This window comes from Hypanus sabinus, chromosome 1 (genome assembly GCF_030144855.1).
Source record: "Hypanus sabinus isolate sHypSab1 chromosome 1, sHypSab1.hap1, whole genome shotgun sequence".
Taxonomy (NCBI): Eukaryota; Metazoa; Chordata; class Chondrichthyes; order Myliobatiformes; family Dasyatidae; genus Hypanus; species Hypanus sabinus.
The window spans coordinates 161,643,464-161,661,260 of NC_082706.1; the positions used below are offsets into that span (position 1 = coordinate 161,643,464).

Genomic DNA, 17,797 nt, shown 5'->3' on the forward strand with positions numbered 1-17,797 from the left:
TGATTGGGGTCTGCAAGTGAGGAAATCGAGGATCCAATTGCACAAGGAGATATTAAGGCTAAGGTCTTGAAGCTTATTGATTAGTTTTGAGGAGAATATCTTCAATGTGTTAGGCCCAGGATAGATCCTCTGAGATGTTGACACCCAGGAACTTGAAGCTGTTTACCCTTTCCACCACTGATCCCTCAATGAGGACCTGTGTTTATTCTCCTAACTTCCCTTTCCTGAAGTCCACAATCAATTCCTTGGTCTTGCTGACAATGAATGCAATATTTTTGTTGAGACAGCTCTCAACCAGACAATCTATCTCATTTCTCTGTGACTCCTCAACCAGCCAATCTGTCTCACTTCTGTATGACTCCTTATCACTGTCTGAGATTCTACTCACAACAGCAGACTCAGCAGAGAGTTTGTAAATAGAATTTGAGCTGTGCTTAACCACACAGTCATGAGCATAGAGATAATAGAGCAGTGGGTTTGACGTATGCTTATTTTGCTTGTTAACAAGGAGGAAGATGTTATTACTGGGCCACTCTGACTGGTCTCCCAAAAAGAATCCTGTTATAGAGAGAGATACAGTGACCAAGGAACTGAGGCTTGGTAATTAGTTTTAAGTCTACTCATGGACAGTCAACATGGCTTTGTGAAGGGAAGATCGTGCCTCATGAGCCTGATTGAGTTTTTTGAAGAGGTAACAAAAGAAATTGATGAGAGTAGGGTAGTGGATGTGGTATACAGGGACTTTAGCAAGACAAGGTCCCTCACGAGAGACTCATCCAGAAAGTCATGAGGAATGGGATAAGCGGAACCTTGGCTGTTTAGATAAAAAATTGGCTTAAAGGAAGAAGGCAGAGGGTAGTTGTGGAAGGAAAGTACTCTGCCTGGAGGTTGGTAACTAGTGGAGTGCCACAGGGATCTGTTCTAGGACCCCTGCTATTTGTGATTTTTATAAATGACCTGGATGTAGAGGCAGGAGGATTGGTGAGTAAGTTTGCGGATGACACGAAGATTGGAGGAGTTGTGGATGGAGCTGTAGGTTGTCGAAGGTTACAAGAGGATATAGACAGGCTGCAGAGTTGGGCAGAAAAACAGCAGATGGAGTTCAATCCGGACAAGTGTGAGGTGATGCATTTTGGAAGGACAAACCAGAAGACTGAGTATAGGATTAATGGTCAGTTACTTAAGAGTGTGGATGAACAAAGGGACCTTAGGGTTCAAATCCATACATCCCTCAGGGTCATTGCACAGGTTGATAGGGTAGTTAAGAAGGCCTATGGGATGCTAGGCTTCATTAACAGGGGGATTAAGTTCAAGAGTACAGAGGTCATGTTGCAACTCTACAAATCTCTGGTGAGACTGCACTTAGAATATTGTGCTCAATTCTGGTCACCTCGTTATAGGAAAGATGTGGAAGCTATGGAGAGGGTGCAGAGGAGATTTACCAGGATGTTGCCTGGTTTGGAGAACAAGTCATATAAAGCAAGGTTAGCAGAATGGGGACTTTTCTCTTTGGAGCGTAGAAGAATGAGAGGGGACTTGATAGAGGTCAACAAGATTATGAGAGGCATAGATAGGGTGGATAGTCAGTACCTGTTTCCCAGGGCTCCAATAGCAAACATCAGAGGGCATATGTATAAAATTAAGGGAGAGAAGTTTAGGGGAGACATCAGGGGTAAGTTTTTTACACAGAGGGTTGTGAGTGCCTGGAATGACTTTCTAGGGATAGTGGTGGAGGCTTAAACATTAGGGGTATTTAAGAACCTCTTGGACAGGCACATGAATGAAAGAAAAATAGAGGGTTATGGGGTAGTGTGGGTTTAGTACATTTTTTTAAGGATATGGGTCAGCACAACATGGAGGGCTGAAGGGCCTGTACTGTGCTGTAGTGTTCTATGGTTCTATGGATGACAGTGTTGAATGCCAAACTGTAATCAATGAGGAGCAGCCCAACGTATGTTTTACAATTGGCTAGGTGCACCAAAGCAGAGTGGAAGGCTCGCAAGATTGAATCTGCTTGTAAACCTTGTTGTGGAGGTAAGCATATTGCAGGGGTCCAAGTCCTTGCTTAGGCAGGATTGATTTCAGACATAACCAATGACATGCAGCAATTTATTATGGTAAATGAGTGCTACCTGGTGTGAGTTGTTGAGGTAACTCATCTGGCTCTTCTTTGGCACTAGTTTTATTGCTGCGTTTTGAAGCTGGTGAGAATCTAAGACTGCAGCAGTGAAGGTTGAAGATGTTCTTGAACATTTCCGCCAGTTACCAGCACAAGTTTTCAGTACTCATCCAGGTATACCGTCAGGATCTGACTCCTTGCAGGGTTCATTCCCGTGAAGGATGTTCTGACATCAGCCTCTAGGACAGAGATCACGGGGTCACTGGATATTGTGAAGATTCATACAAGTATATGTGGAAGTGCGGAAGATGGTGCCTATAAGTGGCAACTCTGCATACAGCTCCAAGGAGAATCTTTAAGTGCTCCTGTTTAGGACTACTACATATGAAAGCCACAGCTACAGCCATGGATAATTCACTAAGCAACATCATTTTAAGGTGTTTAAACAATCTATTAATCCTCAAAATCTACAAACCCCAGATGGCAGACTTAGGTCATGAATGTAGTTTCCTATTTAGAAAAATGGAAGTGGGGTAGGCACACAGGGGTACAAGTATGATTGAAACACAGAGGCCTTAGACCTCCACTCCCAACTATCTTGATGAATGTACAGTCTCTGAAAAATAAAGTTGAAAACTTCAGAGAAAGTTTACAGTGCAGAGGGACATCAGGGATTGCTGTGTACTTTGCATCACTGAAACATCGTTAACCATCATTTTGGACACAGCGCTGCAGCCTGATGACTTCACCAGTCTCTGCAAAGATGGGTCAGTTCAATCTTCTAACAATAGAGCAGGGGGGATTCATGATTAACTCACCATGGTAAATAGACATAATGGTTTGGTCTCAGTCCTGCTCACCTGATCTGGAACATCTAGTGGTCATAACCCAGCAGAGACTAAAGGCCACAGAACCAGTGCTGAGGACCAATTTGAAACAACTTGATCGATTTGGCAGAATTCCAATCGGTGTCTAAAGGAGCTGGTTGGGTGGTGCTGCAACAACAACCCTGCACTCGATGTCAGTAAGACTAAGGATTTGATTGTGGAAGGACAAATTGAGGGAACACATACCAGTCCTCATGGAGGCATCAGCAGTGGAAAGGGAAAGTAGTTTTAAATTCCTGTGGGTCAGCATCTCTGAAGATCTATCCTGGGATCAGCATATTGATGCAGTCATAAAGAAGGCACAATAGTGGCTATGTTTCATTAGGGGTTTGAGGAGATTTGGTATGTCACCAAAGACACATGAAATTTCTGCAGATATATTGTTGAGAACATTCTAAATGGTTGCATCGCTCTCTTCTTTTATACTTTCCTGTTGATGCTGCCTGGCCTACTGAGGTCCTCCAGCATTCTGTGTGTATTACGATTCCCCTGGCTGACTGGTAGGTAAGGATGTATCTGTATTATGATACAGACTTTTCTACAAGGGCAAGGTCTGAGGACTTGGTTTGACCAAATGGAACATGCTGGGACAACTTTCCCAGCACCACTGATCCTTGGCACCAAAGCTTTGAGCTTCTGAAACTTTAAAAAAAAGGGAAAAAACAACTTAGCAAAATAACCCAAACCCTCCCGATGAAGGGTGCCGGCCCGAAAGATGCTGCCTGGTCTGCTGAGTTTTGCTAACAGTCCAGCCAGCGTCTCTCCCTCCCGCTTTGGCCCCGCCCATCTATGACGACAACAGGAACTTCCCTGTCGATTGCCGGAAGTATTTTCCCTATCGGTCCGAAATCCGCAGCAAGGTATTTTAAAAGGATTAGAAAGATGAAGATGAATAAAACGGCGAGGTTTCAGGAGGTAAAGGGAACGGACGAAAGGGGGTGGGCGGCGGCGGCTCCGTGAACAACGAAATGAGGTTCGGGGTGATAGAGCGTCTCCGGGTTTCAGGCCCCGCTGATGGGGCAGAGGGTTGTCGGCGATACTTATTGCCCCCCACCCACCGTCTGTGCCGGGAGTGGGGTGTGTCCTGCATTACGCATTCCTACTTAGCTGGATGGGGCAGGGGTTTTACTCCTGTTACCCACGGGAGTTGGCTGCAATGCCTCTGGGGAGAAACGCCAGTGTTGTTGATGTAATTGCCCCTTCTATCCTTGGAAAAACACTTGTGCCCACCAGCTGAGACTTGTAGACACTGAGGGGGATGAAAGCTGGGCAAGAGTTGAATTGGTTTGCCTACGATGCTAGTCTTAATCATGTTTGGCTCCTTTATGTTGCAGGTGTTGAAATGATTTATTAGGTACATCAAGTAAGTCTAGTTCGACAGGATTACATGATTGTCGAGACCCAGGATGCCAGCAGGTAAACACTGGAGTAACCTATGCAAGAGAAAAATATTTACACACTTCTCCATAGTCTCTTGTGAAACTTTATTGTGCGTGATAAGTGTTCGATGCTTTAGTAGGAAGACACTTTGCAAGTCAGGCTTGCAATTTTCTTTTATTTTGTGAACTGTGTTCATGTTGTTGAGTCTATATGTTGAAAGTTATAAGTGTTCTTGTAAAAAAATATTGTTTGTAATATTTGCTTTTAAGTAGATGAGAAAATTTGTTGTTGCTCCTTTCCTGAATACATTGATGCGGCTGGTTAACTTCAAGATTGTTGGGAGAAAAGTGAGTTTTGTAAGATCAGACTCAACAAAATGTTTAGTTTTTACTTGTGACAGCACTCTTTAATTTTTTTAAATAATGCTATTTTTATTATAAGGATTTTTGTGACTGTTTTAAACTTTCCTTTAAAATAGTCACTTGTAGTTTAAGTTATATGAAATGAAGTTGCTTTAGATTGTACATGTAAAGATATAAGCAGCCTGGTAGATATTTCATAAGTAGTAGTTTATATGTTTATAAAAGTGATATGTCACTCTTGCCATGTTTGCCATAACTCAATATTTTAAAATGGTTTAAACTTATCTGGATGTACTTAGACATATTAGCTGTGTAAGCGTGTAGGAACCTGAGAAAGCAGATGCTGTAATCAGAAACAAACAAAAAAAAACTGCCAGAGGAACTGCATCTGTGGAAGCAGAGAGAAGGAAGGAGTTTTGTGTTGAGATGATATATAGATGCTGACTGACCTGAGTTTCTCCAGCTAGTTGTTTCTTTTATCTGGGTTTGACACTTTCTGTTATTTGATACTTCAGTCATGTATATGATGCCAATATTTCCACCACACTCTTCTCCTTGTTACCATCAGGAAGGGGGTACAGGTGCCAGAAGGCGCGCACACAGGGATTCAGGAACAGCTTCTTCCCCTCTGCCATCTGATTTCTAAATGGACATTGAACCCAGAACACTTCCTCGATACTTTTTTTAAATTTTCTGTTTTTGCACTAATTTTAACTATTTAAGATGCAGAGACACGATTACTGTAATTCCATTTTTTCTATATTTAATCATATTGCATCGTAATGCTGCCGCAAATTTAACAAATTTCATAAAATAATCCCGATTCTGATTCAGAGCATTTTCAAAATTAGTTACGATAGTATGTTTGGTGCTTAACCTAAAATTTAATCCAGGATAAAATAACTAGCCTGTGTGAATTTTGTAGGATTTATTACTATGAAGTTAATTCTTTGATTGCAAAATAAACCCAGTAGCTAGATCAAATCTCAAGTAGATAATTCTTACTTCAAAGGAAAAGTAACTTTCAATTATTTTAGGGTTCTGGTTGTTCTGCAATTTTCTTCTTGCTTTATTTTGGCCTGATTAATTTAGAATCTGATTTAGTTTTATGAATTGACGTTTCATTACAAATTTTAAAGCAGATGTGGGCATTGCTGAGTAGTTATTACCTATCAAGAAGGCAGAAAGCCAACTTCTTCTGAAGGTGTTACAAAAATGTTCTTGGGTGGGAAGATCTGCCTTTTTGACCCAAAGAAACATTGGGAAGCTGTGCAACGTGGAAGGAAACCTGCAAAGTGCTGGTACTCCTGTGCACCTACTGCCTCTGTTCTCCGTACTGGAGAAGGTCAGTTTAGAGGCTGGTGTTGAAATATCTACACCTGTGGACTTTGTTGTCTCTGGGTCCCAGTGTTGAAGGAATGAAGATGGTGGATGGGATGAGCTGGTTTGCCATTTCATTGCCTTCCCTCCTGGTTAATGCTGTGCTGATCTAAGCTGGAGGAAAGTATCATACAGTTGGAATGTGAGAATGTGAGTTATTTGCTACAGCTTACCAAGCTTCTAATCTGATCTTGTGGTCACACTATTTAAATGGTTTTTCAGTTGCTTTTTTACTTAGTGATGAGAGAAATCTTCTCTGCTTTTATGATGAGAAGGTCATTGATGAAGGTGATTGAGCTAATGACACTGTGCTGAAGAACACCTGCATTGATATGCAAATAGTATGTCCATCATCCATACCATTTTCCTTTGTGTGAAAGATGACTTCAACAAATAGTAATAGGCAAATCATTTGTACTAAGCTACTTAATGTCACATTTCAGCAATTGCTGATAATGTCAAAAGCAGACACCAATGCCTCACTGATTCCCTGAATTTCAGCTTTTTGGTCCACATTGGTCCAAGTTGGTGATTGTATCTGGAACAGAGAGGATGTTGCACAACCCACATGGGGGCATCAGTGAACATGTTGAAAACATAAATGCAGCTTGAGAGCACTGTTGATGACACCTTCCATTACTTTGACGATTAGAAGCAGCCTCATTAGCTGCGTTCTGACCCAGATTTTTATGAACAAGCCATTTGTGGATATATATATTTATTTCTGAAAGATGCTATTGTTGTGACCATAAGACAGAGCAGAATTAGGCCATTTGGCCCAATGAGTCTGCTTTGTCATCTGATCATGTTTGATTCATTTCCCTCAACTCCATTCTCCTGCCATCTCCCCGTAACCTTTTATGCTCCGACTGATCAAAAATATATCAACCTCCCCTTTAAATACACCCAATGATCCGGCCTCCACAGCTGCCTGTGGCAATAAATTCCACAGACACACCACCCTCTGACTAAAGAAATTACTCTTTATCTCCATTCTGAGGTTGTCTCCTCTGGTCCTAGACTTCGCCACTGTAGGAAACATCCTATCCACGTCATTGAGTCCTTTGAACATTCGATAGATTTCAGTGTTCAATGAGATCCCTCCTCTTTCCTCCCCCCCCCCCCCCCATTCTTAATTCCAGTGAGTACAGGCCCAGATCCATCAGACACTCCTAATATGATCAGCCTTTCATTCCCACAAACATTCTTTTGAACCTCTTTAAACTCCCTCCAATGTCAACACATCCTTTAAAGGATAAGGGGCCCAGAACACTCCAAGTGAGGCCTCAAGGATGACCCATAAAGTATCAGGATTATATCCTTGTTTTTATATTCTATTCCTCTTGAAATTAATACTAACATTGCTTTTACCTTCCTCACTACTTATTGAACCTGCAAATTAACCTTTAGGGAATCCTACCTGAGGGCTCCCAAGTCCCTTCGCACCTCATGCTTTTGAATTTTCTCTGTTTAGAGAATAGTCTACACTTTTATTCCTTATACTAAGTGCATGACAGTATGCTTCCCAACCTTGTATTCCATCTTCCACCTCTTCACCCATTCTCCTAATCTGTCCAAGTCCTCTGTAACGAAGGGTCTTGGCCCGAAACATCGACAGCGCTTCTCCCTATAGATGCTGTCTGGCCTGCTGCGTTCCACCAGCATTTTGTGTGTGTTGCTTGAATTTCCAGCATCTACAGATTTCCTCGTGTTTGCCTCTGTAACCTCCCTGCTTTCTCAGCACTACCTGCCTCTCCACCCATCTTTGTATCGTCCGCAAATTTGGTCACAAAGCCATTAATTCAGTCATTGACATACAATGTAAAAGAAGCGGTCCCAACACCAACCCCTATGGAACAACTTCTATACCAATCAGCCAATGCTTTAGCCATGCTAGTATCTTTCCTGTAATACCATGGACTCTTATCTTGCTTAGCAGTCTCTTGTGGCACCTTGTCAAAGGCCTTCTGTAAATCCAAGTACACAACTTCCTTTGTCATTCCTGTGCTTGGTGTTTCTTCAAAGAATTCCAATAGAGTTTTCAGGCCAGATTTTCCCTTTAGGAAACCATGCTGGCTTTGGTTTATTTATCATCTGACTCCGAAACCTCATACTTAATAATGGACTCCACCATTTTTCCAACCACTGAGGTCAGGCTATCTGGATTATAGTTTTCTTTTTTCTGCCTTCCTCCTTGTTTGAAGACTGGGGTGACATTTGCTATTTTCCAGTCCTCTATAACCATGATAGAATCTATTGGTTCTTGAAAGATCATTGCTAATGCCTCCACAATCTCTACAGCCACCTCTTTCAGAACTCTGCGGCATACACCATCTGGTCCAGGTGACTTCTACCTTCAGACTTTTCAGTTTCCCAGGAGCGTTCTCCATACTTATGGTAACTTCACACACCTTCTGCCCGCTGACACCTTCTACCATACTGCTTGTGTCTTCCACAGTGAAGGCTGATGCAAAATACTTATTCAGTTCGTCTGTCATTTCCTTGTCTCCCATTACTACCTCTACAGTATTGTTTTCCAGTGGTCTGATCTACATTCTCACCTCTCTTTACATTTTATGTATCTGAAGAAACCTTTGGTATCCCCTTTAGTATTATTGGCTTGCTTACATTTGGATTCCATCTTTATCTTCTTAATGACTTTTTTATTTGCCTTCTGTTGGCATTTAAAAGCTTTACAATACTCCCACTAATTTTTGGGCTATTAAATGTCCTCTTACGTTGGCTTTGACTTCTCTTGTCAGCACGGTTGTGTCATCATTCCTTGAGAAAACTTCTTCCTCTTTGGGATGTATATATCCTGTGCCTTCTGATTTGCTTCCAGAAATTCCATCCATTGCTGCCCTGCCATCACACCTGCCAATTTTCTTTTCCAATCTCTTCTGGTCAACTTCTCTCTCGTGTCTGTAATTCTCTTCACTCCACAGCGTTACTGATACCCTTTGGATTCTCCTTCTCAAATTTCAGGGTGAATCTGATCATATTATGATCACTTTCCCCTGAAGGTTCTTTTGCCTTGAGGACTTTAAGCAACTCTCTTTCACTGCCCAATGCCCAATCCAGAATAGTCGATCCTCTGGCGGGCTCAGCCTCAAGCTGCTCAAAAAACCATCTCGTAGGCACTCTAGACATTCCCTCTCCTGGAATCCAGCACAAACCTGATTTTCCCAATCGACATGCATATTGTAATCCTCCATGACTATTGCAGCATTGTCCTTTTGGCATGGTCTATCTCCCACTGTAATTTGCAAACTGTATGCCGCCACAATCTCTTCAGCTATCTTTTTTTTAGAACCCTGGGTTTTGTCTATCTGTTTCAGTTGACGAATCTATCTTCAGATCTTTTACCTTCTCAAGCACTTTCTCCCTGGTAATAGCAACTGCATTCACTTCTGCCCTTGACACTCTTGAAACTTAATCTTAAAAAAGAAATTAGAAAAGCTGAAGGAAGATGAGGTTGCTTTGCCAAGTAAGGTGAAAATAAATCCAAAGGGTTTCTACAGTTGTATTAATAGCAAAAGGATAGTGAGGGATAAAATTGGTCCCTCAGAGAATCAGAGTGGACAGTGATGTGTGGAGCCAAAAGAGATGGGGGAGATTTTGAACAATTTCTTTTCTTTGCTATTCACTAAGGAGAGGGATATTGAATTGTGTAAGGTAAGGGAAACAAGTCGGAAAGTTGTGGAAACTATGACGATTAAAGAGGGGGAAGTACTGGAACTTTTAAGGAATATAAAAGTGGATAAATCTCCGGATCCTGACAGGATACTCCCTAGGACCTTGAGGGAAGTTAGTGTAGAAATAGCAGGGGCTCTGACAGAAATACTTCAAATGTCATTAGAAACGGGGATGGTGCCAGAGGATTGGCGTATTGCTCATGTTGTTCCATTGTTAAAAAGGGTTGTAAGAGTAAACCTAGCAATTACAGGCCTGTAAGTTTGACGTCAGTGGTGGGTAAATTAATGGAAAGTATTCTTAGAGATGGTATATATACTTATCTAGATAGATAGGATCTGATTAAGAACAGTCAACATGGATTTGAGCATGGAAGGTCATGTTTGACAAATCTTATTGAATTTTTTGAAGAGGTTACTAGGAAAGGTGACGAGGGTAAAGCAGTGGATGTTGTCTATATGGAGTTCAGTAAGGCTTTTGACAAGGTTCTGCACAGAAGGTTAATTAGGAAGGTTCAATCTTGAGGTGTTAATATTGAAGTAGTAAAATGCATTCAACAGTGGCTGGACGGGAGATGCCAGAGAGTAGTGGTGTATAACTGTTTGTCAGGTTGGAGGCCGGTGACTAGTGGTGTGATGCGGGGATCTGTACTGGTTCCAATGTTGTTTGTCATATACATCAATGATCTGGATGATGGGGTAGTAAATATGCAGATGATACTAAGATAGGTGGCATTGTGGATAATGAAGTAGGTTTTCAAAGCTTGCAGAGAGATTTAGGCCAGTTAGAAGGGCTGAAAGATGGCAGATGGAGTTTAATGCTGATAAGTGTAAATTATCATTTTGGTAGGAATAATCAAAATAGGAAATGCATGGTAAATGGTAGGGCATTGAAGAATGCCGTAGAACAGAGTGATCCAGGAATAACAGTGCATAGTTCCCTGAAGGTGGAATCTCATGTGGATAGAGTGGTGAAGAAAGCTTTTGGAATGCTGGCCTTTAGAAATCAGAGCACTGAGTACGGGAGTTAGGATGTAATGTTAAAATTGTACAAGGCATTGGTGAGGCCAAATTTGGAGTATTGTGTACAGTTCTGGTCACCGAATTATAGGAAAGATGTCAACAAAACAGAGAGAGTACAGAGGAGATTTACTAGAATGTTACCTGGGTTTCAGCACCTAAGTTACAGAGAAAGGTTGAACAAGTTAGGTCTTTATTCTTTGGAGCGTAGAAGGTTGAGGGGGGACTTGATAGAAGTATTTAAAATAATGAGAGGGATAGATAGAGTTGGCATGGATAGGCTTTTTCCATTGCGAGTAGGGGAGATTCAAACAAGAAGACAGGAGTTGAGAGTTAAGGGGAAAAGTTTAGTGGTAACAAGAGGGGGAATCTCTTTACTCAGAGAGTGGTAGCTGTGTGGAATGAGCTTCCAGTAGAAATGGTAGAGGTAGGTTCGATATTGTCATTTAAAGTAAAATTGGATAGGTATATGGACAGGAAAGAAATGGAGGGTTATGGGCTGAGTGCAGGTTCGTGGGACTAGGTGAGAGGAAGCATTCGGCATGGACTAGAAGGGCTGAGGTGGCCTGTTTCTGTGCTGTAATTGTTATATGGTTATTTTAAACTCCTGTATACTGCTAGTGTCTTCCACTGAAGACTGATGCAAAATACGTTCAGTTCATTGGCCATTTACTTGTTCCCCCATTGCTACCTTTCCAGCATCATTCTCCAGCAGTCCAATATCTACTCTCTCCTTTCTTTTACTCTTTATTTATCTGGAAAAAAAAACTCATCTGTTATCCTCTTTGGTATTATTGGCTAGCTTACTTTCAGATTTAATCTTTTTCCTCCTAATGGATTTTTTAGTTGTTTCCTTGTGGTTTTTAAAAGTTTCCCAATCTTCTAACTTCCCACTAATTCTTGCTCCATTATATAACTACTTGCTTTTTTTGTTGGCTTTGACTTCCCTTGTCCACAGTTGCATCATCTTACCTTTACAATACTACTGTTTTGGAATGTTTCTATCCTGTGCCTTCCACCTATTGCTGCTCTGCTGTCATCCCTGCTATTATTCCCTTCCAATCAACTTTGGCCAGCTCCTCTTCAATGCCTGTGTAATTCCACTTACTCTACTGTAATCCTGATAAATTTGATTTTAGCTTCTCCCTCTCAAATTGTAGGGTGAATTCTATGATCACTGTCTTCCTAAGGTTCCTTTACCTTAAGCTCCCTAATCAAATCCAGTTCATTATACAACACTCAATCCAGAATAGGTGATCCCCTTGTGGGCTCAGTCACAAACTATTCTAAAAAGCCATCTTAGACATTCTACAAATTCTCTCTTGGGATGCAAATTAGCATCAACCCAATTTTCTGAATCTTCCTGCATGTGATATTTAGAAGTGAGGGAACAGATGGATCATTAATTTGGCAGTTAAAGCTAATCATTGTTGCTAACGTTACTGCTTTGCCTTAGCAAGATGGTGATGCCTCGAAAATATGGCATCCATCATTAAGGACCCCCATTCCATAGGACGTGTTGTCTTATTGCTGCCATCAAGGTGGTTGTACAGGAGCCTGAAGACACACTCACTGTGTTAAGGACAGCTTCTTCCATTTTGCTGTCAGATTTCTGAATGGACAATAAATCAGTATATACTACCCCACTATTTTTTTGCTATCTTTTTGCACTAATTGCTTAAACTTTTAATTGCATATTGCATTGTCCTGCTGCCGGAAAACAACAAATTTCCTGACCTGTGCTAATGATATTAAATCTGATTCTGAGCCTGTGATTGCTATTCATGTAGATGGAGATGTTCTGGAAGTCGTGTCCTTCCATTGACTGTTTAGGAAACCACCGCCATTCACAGTGATGCAAATTCAGATCAAAATGAATGCTGGTTGGCTTCGGTGATCAATTAGATAAACCACCCCACATCCTTCAGATTTTAAAAAGGTGAACAGGGTCTGTTGAGAAGTTTTTGGAGTGAGATCGTGGGAACAGTTACTTGTGGAGAGTAAATGCCAGATTTGAGCCTGTCAGGACTTTCTGCAGAGCTCCTGATCATTTGGGTTAATAGGCACTTGGAAAGGGCCAATAAAAGTGAGCTTTCAGTAGAGTGGCCACTGTGTGAGTGGGACAGTTCAGTGAGAAACTGAGGCTTTTGTTCAGATGTTTCTACAAGAGAGGCAGAGGCTAGGTTGAAGTTGCTGTTAAGTTTCTTTTTCTTTCTTAGTGCCTAGCTAGAGTAGTGAGAATGGATGATCAGTGATAACGCCCTGTGAGAATTGCATCGTTACAGACCATTTTAGGGAACTGGAGCTGGATGACTCTTTGGGGAGAAGGGGGAGGTAACAAGGAGGTAGTCGTACATAAATTGCAGGAGGCAGTTAGTTATTTTAATGCAAGGACCTCAAGAACAAGGATGATTAACTTGGAGCATAGATCAAAGCATGGAGCTGCAACACTTTGGCAATTACAGAGACTTGGCTGTAACAAGGGCAGGGATTGCTCCTCAAGATCCTGGGGTTTAGATTCTTCAAAAGGGACAGGGAGGGAGGTAAAAGAGATGGGAGAGTGGCATTCCTAATCATGGATAGTATCACAACTGCAGAAAGGGGAGGAATGTCCTGGAGGGATCCACTGAATGAGTAGAATTCAGAAAGGAGGAGGGAGCAATCACTCTTTTAGAACTATTCTATAGACTCCCAGTAGCAACAGAGACACAGAGGAGTAGATAGAATGGCAGATTTTGGAAAGGTGCAGAAATACAAGGTTTGCTGTCATGGCTGACTTTAACTTCCCTAATATTGATTAGTACCTCATTAATGCAAAAGATTTAGATGGGGCTGAATTTGGTAGGTGTGTCCAGGAAGGATTCATAATTCAATATGTTCTTTAAGAGTTGTCTCAAATAAATGACTGCTCCAATTAACCAGGATCCACTGAATATGGAAGGCATTTGACAAAGTTCGCCATAGTAGGCTCACCCAGAAAGTCAGGAGACATGGAATCAACAGAAGCTTGGCTGTGTGACTACAAACTGGTTTCCTCACAGAAGAATGAGGGTGGTAGTAGATGCAAAGTGTTCTGCCTAGAGGTTAGTCACAAGTGGTGTTACACAGGGATCTGCTGAGGGAGCCCTGCTGTTTCATTTTTTTAAGATATATAAATGACTTGGGTGAGGAGGTGAAGGGATAAATTAGCAAGTTTGCAATTGACACAAGGGTTGGATGGTATTGAAGGTTGTCAAAGTTTACAATGGGATATAGATAGGGTGTGCAAATGGGTGGAGAGGAGGCAAAGGGAGTTCAGTCTGGTGAGAAGTGATGCACTTTGGTAGATTGAACTTTGGCTGATGCTGAGGTACAGCCTGGGATGCGTTGGACCACGTCATCAGTGATGTAACCTGGGGTCATCGGGTGTTTCAGGTCTTTGAACATCAGACACTCTCACCCAGGTGACTCAGCCAGGATTGGTCAAGCCCCGGGCTTGTGTCCCAGCAACACTGGTCCACAGGTCACACCTCTTCATCCATAGTCATCTGGAGGATCACTCAGCAGCCTCCGTGATGGTCCTGCTGGCTCCTCTTCTTTGCAGCCTCAGTAATGCTGAGGGGAGAGTAGGTTTGGACAGCAAACAGATAGCAAAAGCTCTATACTCCACCTCTACAGGCTTGCATCATGCGCTCCACCTCTGTCTCTGGCACTGCTCTACCAGCTTCTGGTATTTGGCTTTCTTATTCTCCAGCACCCCCGCAATCCGGTCTTCCCAAGGAATGGCCAGTTCTACCGTGGCAACCTGCTTTAAGGTTTCTGACAGAATGACCATGTTGGGCCTCAGTCTTGAATGCCACGGATCTAGCCTTCAGGAAACTATGACGTTTCTATCAAGAAATTCTGTCCAAATGCATGTATACATCTAAATGATCTTTATTACAAAAAAAATTGACATGAATTGTTAAGAAACCTTTTAAAAATTTTTTTTGCTAAACATTTGTGGTTTTTTCTTAGATGAATCTTTTAGCTAAGTATAATCAGTAAGTTCAATGCATTGTCTATAGTTTTGCATACTAAATTTGGCACACCACCTTCTGAGCAAGTGTTTCTGCCCATATCCAAACTCTTGTTAAATATTCTCATTCCATTGTCGTTACTGAAGAAGATGGTGCCAGGGAACAAAGCAACTAAAGGAGATGTCCTTGACAGTTTATGAAACTACTACTTCACTTCATTCAAACATGATTCTGCTACTATTGGAACCTGTGATTTACATTTTGATGGTGTGGTTTTGGGCCGATTGAGCGATCTGACACTTTGCTGTCTCTGAGGGAGCTCAGTGAGGTTTGGAGCGGAGTGTTGGGCCTGGAGCCCATGATCAGCTCCTTTTTTTCATCGAAGTGGCAAGCATGATTGAAATCGACGAGTTCAGCAGTGGAAGGTGAGCAGGTGTTCTGCTCTGACTGCTGCCTGCGTTTGACCGGACTCTCTCTTTTCACCCCTCCTCCCTGCACTTACTGCTGCCGGAGGATGGTGACTGGTCTCCCTCTTTCTCTCACTCGATTCTGTTAGAGGATGGTGCCAAAGGCTTGGGTGAGAAAGCTTTAATCGATGCAGCTTGAGAATTGGAGTTTGTAGTTCATATTATCATGTGTTTCTAGTTACTCCCTTTTCATTTTATTGTTATTTTTGTGTGATTTTGATCAGGGTAGATGAGCTCTACAGCCTGCAGTCAGTAAACAACACAGCACTAAATTGACCAGGACTGAACTAAACTGAACATTTCTAGACTGTTTCACTGGTTTGATATTTTATATTCTGTTTTTTGCGCCATTTGTGTGTTTTTGTTGGTGCGTCGGGTGTTTGTTTCCTTTCTCCTGGCTGTTTGTGGGAAGACTAAACTCAGTTGTATACTGCATACATACTTTAATATGCTGACCTGCTACATTGGCTCCTGGTCTTTCTAATTTACAAGATGAGCAAGTTATTATGAAGACCTGGTAGTTTTCTTCATGTACACCTTCAGCATGAAGACACTCTTGTCTCTTTAAGTTGTACATCAATTGTATTTTATTTGAAGCGCCTGTCTTTCTTGTCTTCAGCACTGAGCAAGTTTCTTAACACGAGTTACTTAAATCCAGAACATAATCTGTTTTAAACTCCTTGGAGCAACACACTCCTTAGATTTTTCTTTCTTTCTGTGTTGTTAAAATCCACATGAGCATGTGGTGTTCTGACTCTTGCAATTTCACATCCAAGTGATGCTTGCTGGACATTTTTACCCATAGTATTACTAATATTATGGGTTCAAATACTATAATAGGAGTTCTATCAAAAAACCTCAAAAACTGCAACACCGGAATGCAACAAAATATATTCCTGCATTCTCATTGGCTGAGCAATAAATTGCAGTTCAGTCTTTAGTAATTTGGTTTCTTCAGCTTTCCCTCCCTAGGTCATCATCCTTTGAACTCTTATGAAGTAGTTATTCAGCTTAGTCTTTCGGTCTGCTCATCCTTCTGAAATTTACTTGAGTCATTGGAAGTGCATGAATGTTGAGTTTTGCATATATGCTTCTATTATAATTTGAACTGTTTTTGGCTTAGATTTATTGTGTACATCCAAGCAAGTAACAAGATTTGAAGTGCTAGTTGGAGGACAAAACTTTCTTTTGCATTCCTTCATTTAAAATAGCCTGGCCTCATAAAATGTTACTGACGAAGCAACAATAACATGTAGTATTCATTTGTACAGTGTTTGAATATTGCTCTTATTGGCCAAACATCAAGAGTGTATTGCCTGAGCTGAACAAGATGATACTGTGAGACAAGCTAGTGAACCATTAAGGATGATTTTTAGATTTTGATGTAATAGGGGGAAAAAATTATTTTCTCCGAGGTTGAGAGCACAACATGCAACATCGCTTTTGGATAGTGTTAAGCTGGGGACCTGTGCAGTATTCATACAAAACAGGACCTGAGTAAATTGGCCCCTTTGTGATTTGAAGGTACCAAATCCAAAACACTGAATATTGGAAGTTAGATGGTTGTTCAGAGTTTGCCTACCTATTATTTTGATACTTGAAACCAGTATAATTTTTACCTTTCTTTTAAATCAAATAAAGCTTGTGTTGTTTGTGGTGTGGCAGGTGAATCAATATATAATCAAGATAATTCAACTTCACTAAAAAGTTTCTAAATTAAAATTTTAACTATAATAAGAATACTAAAGCTACTAAAACATTGCATCACACATTTGCTAATTATCTATTTGGTAACTGAGAATAAACCAGTTGTACACTTACATATTTATAAACATTTAAAATTTAGTAATTATGGAGTCATTTAGTTTTCACGGTGGCAAATCAATGTGTTCATTATGTATATTAACACAATTTTTATAAAGCAGCCCAGAATTTATGGTCAGTGGCAGGTTGCCTGCCAGTTCTCAGTGCTGATCTACCTGCTGTTTGCACAGAATTGTACGAATCCCCTGATGAGAATGCCAATCATAAAGCCTAAGCAACACAGCCATTTTAATGTCACTCTATCGTATGAGATTTGCTTGTAGGGAAAAGATATGGGAGAGCTGCTGGGAGAAGTTACAATAGATCTGATGGCTAACAAAGTGAAGCTGCCCAGCATGGAGTACATCAGAAACACTGGCGATTGCAATATTAAGAAACGTTGAAAATCTATTTAAGAATAAATTAAGTTCATGTTAAAGTCAATGAAAATAATAGCAGGAGATAAAAGATGAGAAGAAGAATTAATGGAATTCTGCTGAAGGCACTTGGCCGGATATGAAAAATGCATAGACTGCACACGTTCAGCCATAGTACTTAAATAATCCAGATTGTGGCTGTGGCAAATATCTGAACCATGGCTTTTGGAGTAATTCAGGATTGTAATTGAAATTGAGAGCATTTATGTAAGTGAGTTAATCTAACAGTTTTTAGTTAAAGTTAATTTGGGT

General features: G+C 41.1%; 1 protein-coding gene across 6 annotated transcripts in view; it reads left to right on the top strand.

The window, feature by feature from the left end:
• Positions 1 to 3,805: 3,805 nt before the first annotated feature.
• LOC132399553 (protein EFR3 homolog A-like) overlaps positions 3,806 to 17,797 on the top strand; it is a 154,625-nt gene continuing 140,633 nt past the window's right edge. For 2 of the 6 annotated variants that reach the window (XM_059980053.1, XM_059980063.1), the window contains exons 1-2: positions 3,852 to 3,921; positions 4,341 to 4,422. Coding sequence is in view for 3 of the 6 variants with exons in the window: in XM_059980036.1 (XP_059836019.1) it covers positions 4,394 to 4,422 (29 nt within the window). In the remaining 3 variants the exon portion in view is untranslated. Of the gene's footprint in view, positions 3,922 to 4,340; positions 4,423 to 17,797 lie in introns of all 6 variants that reach the window. The other 4 variants (XM_059980036.1, XM_059980081.1, XM_059980072.1 and 1 more) reach the window with 4 other exon arrangements.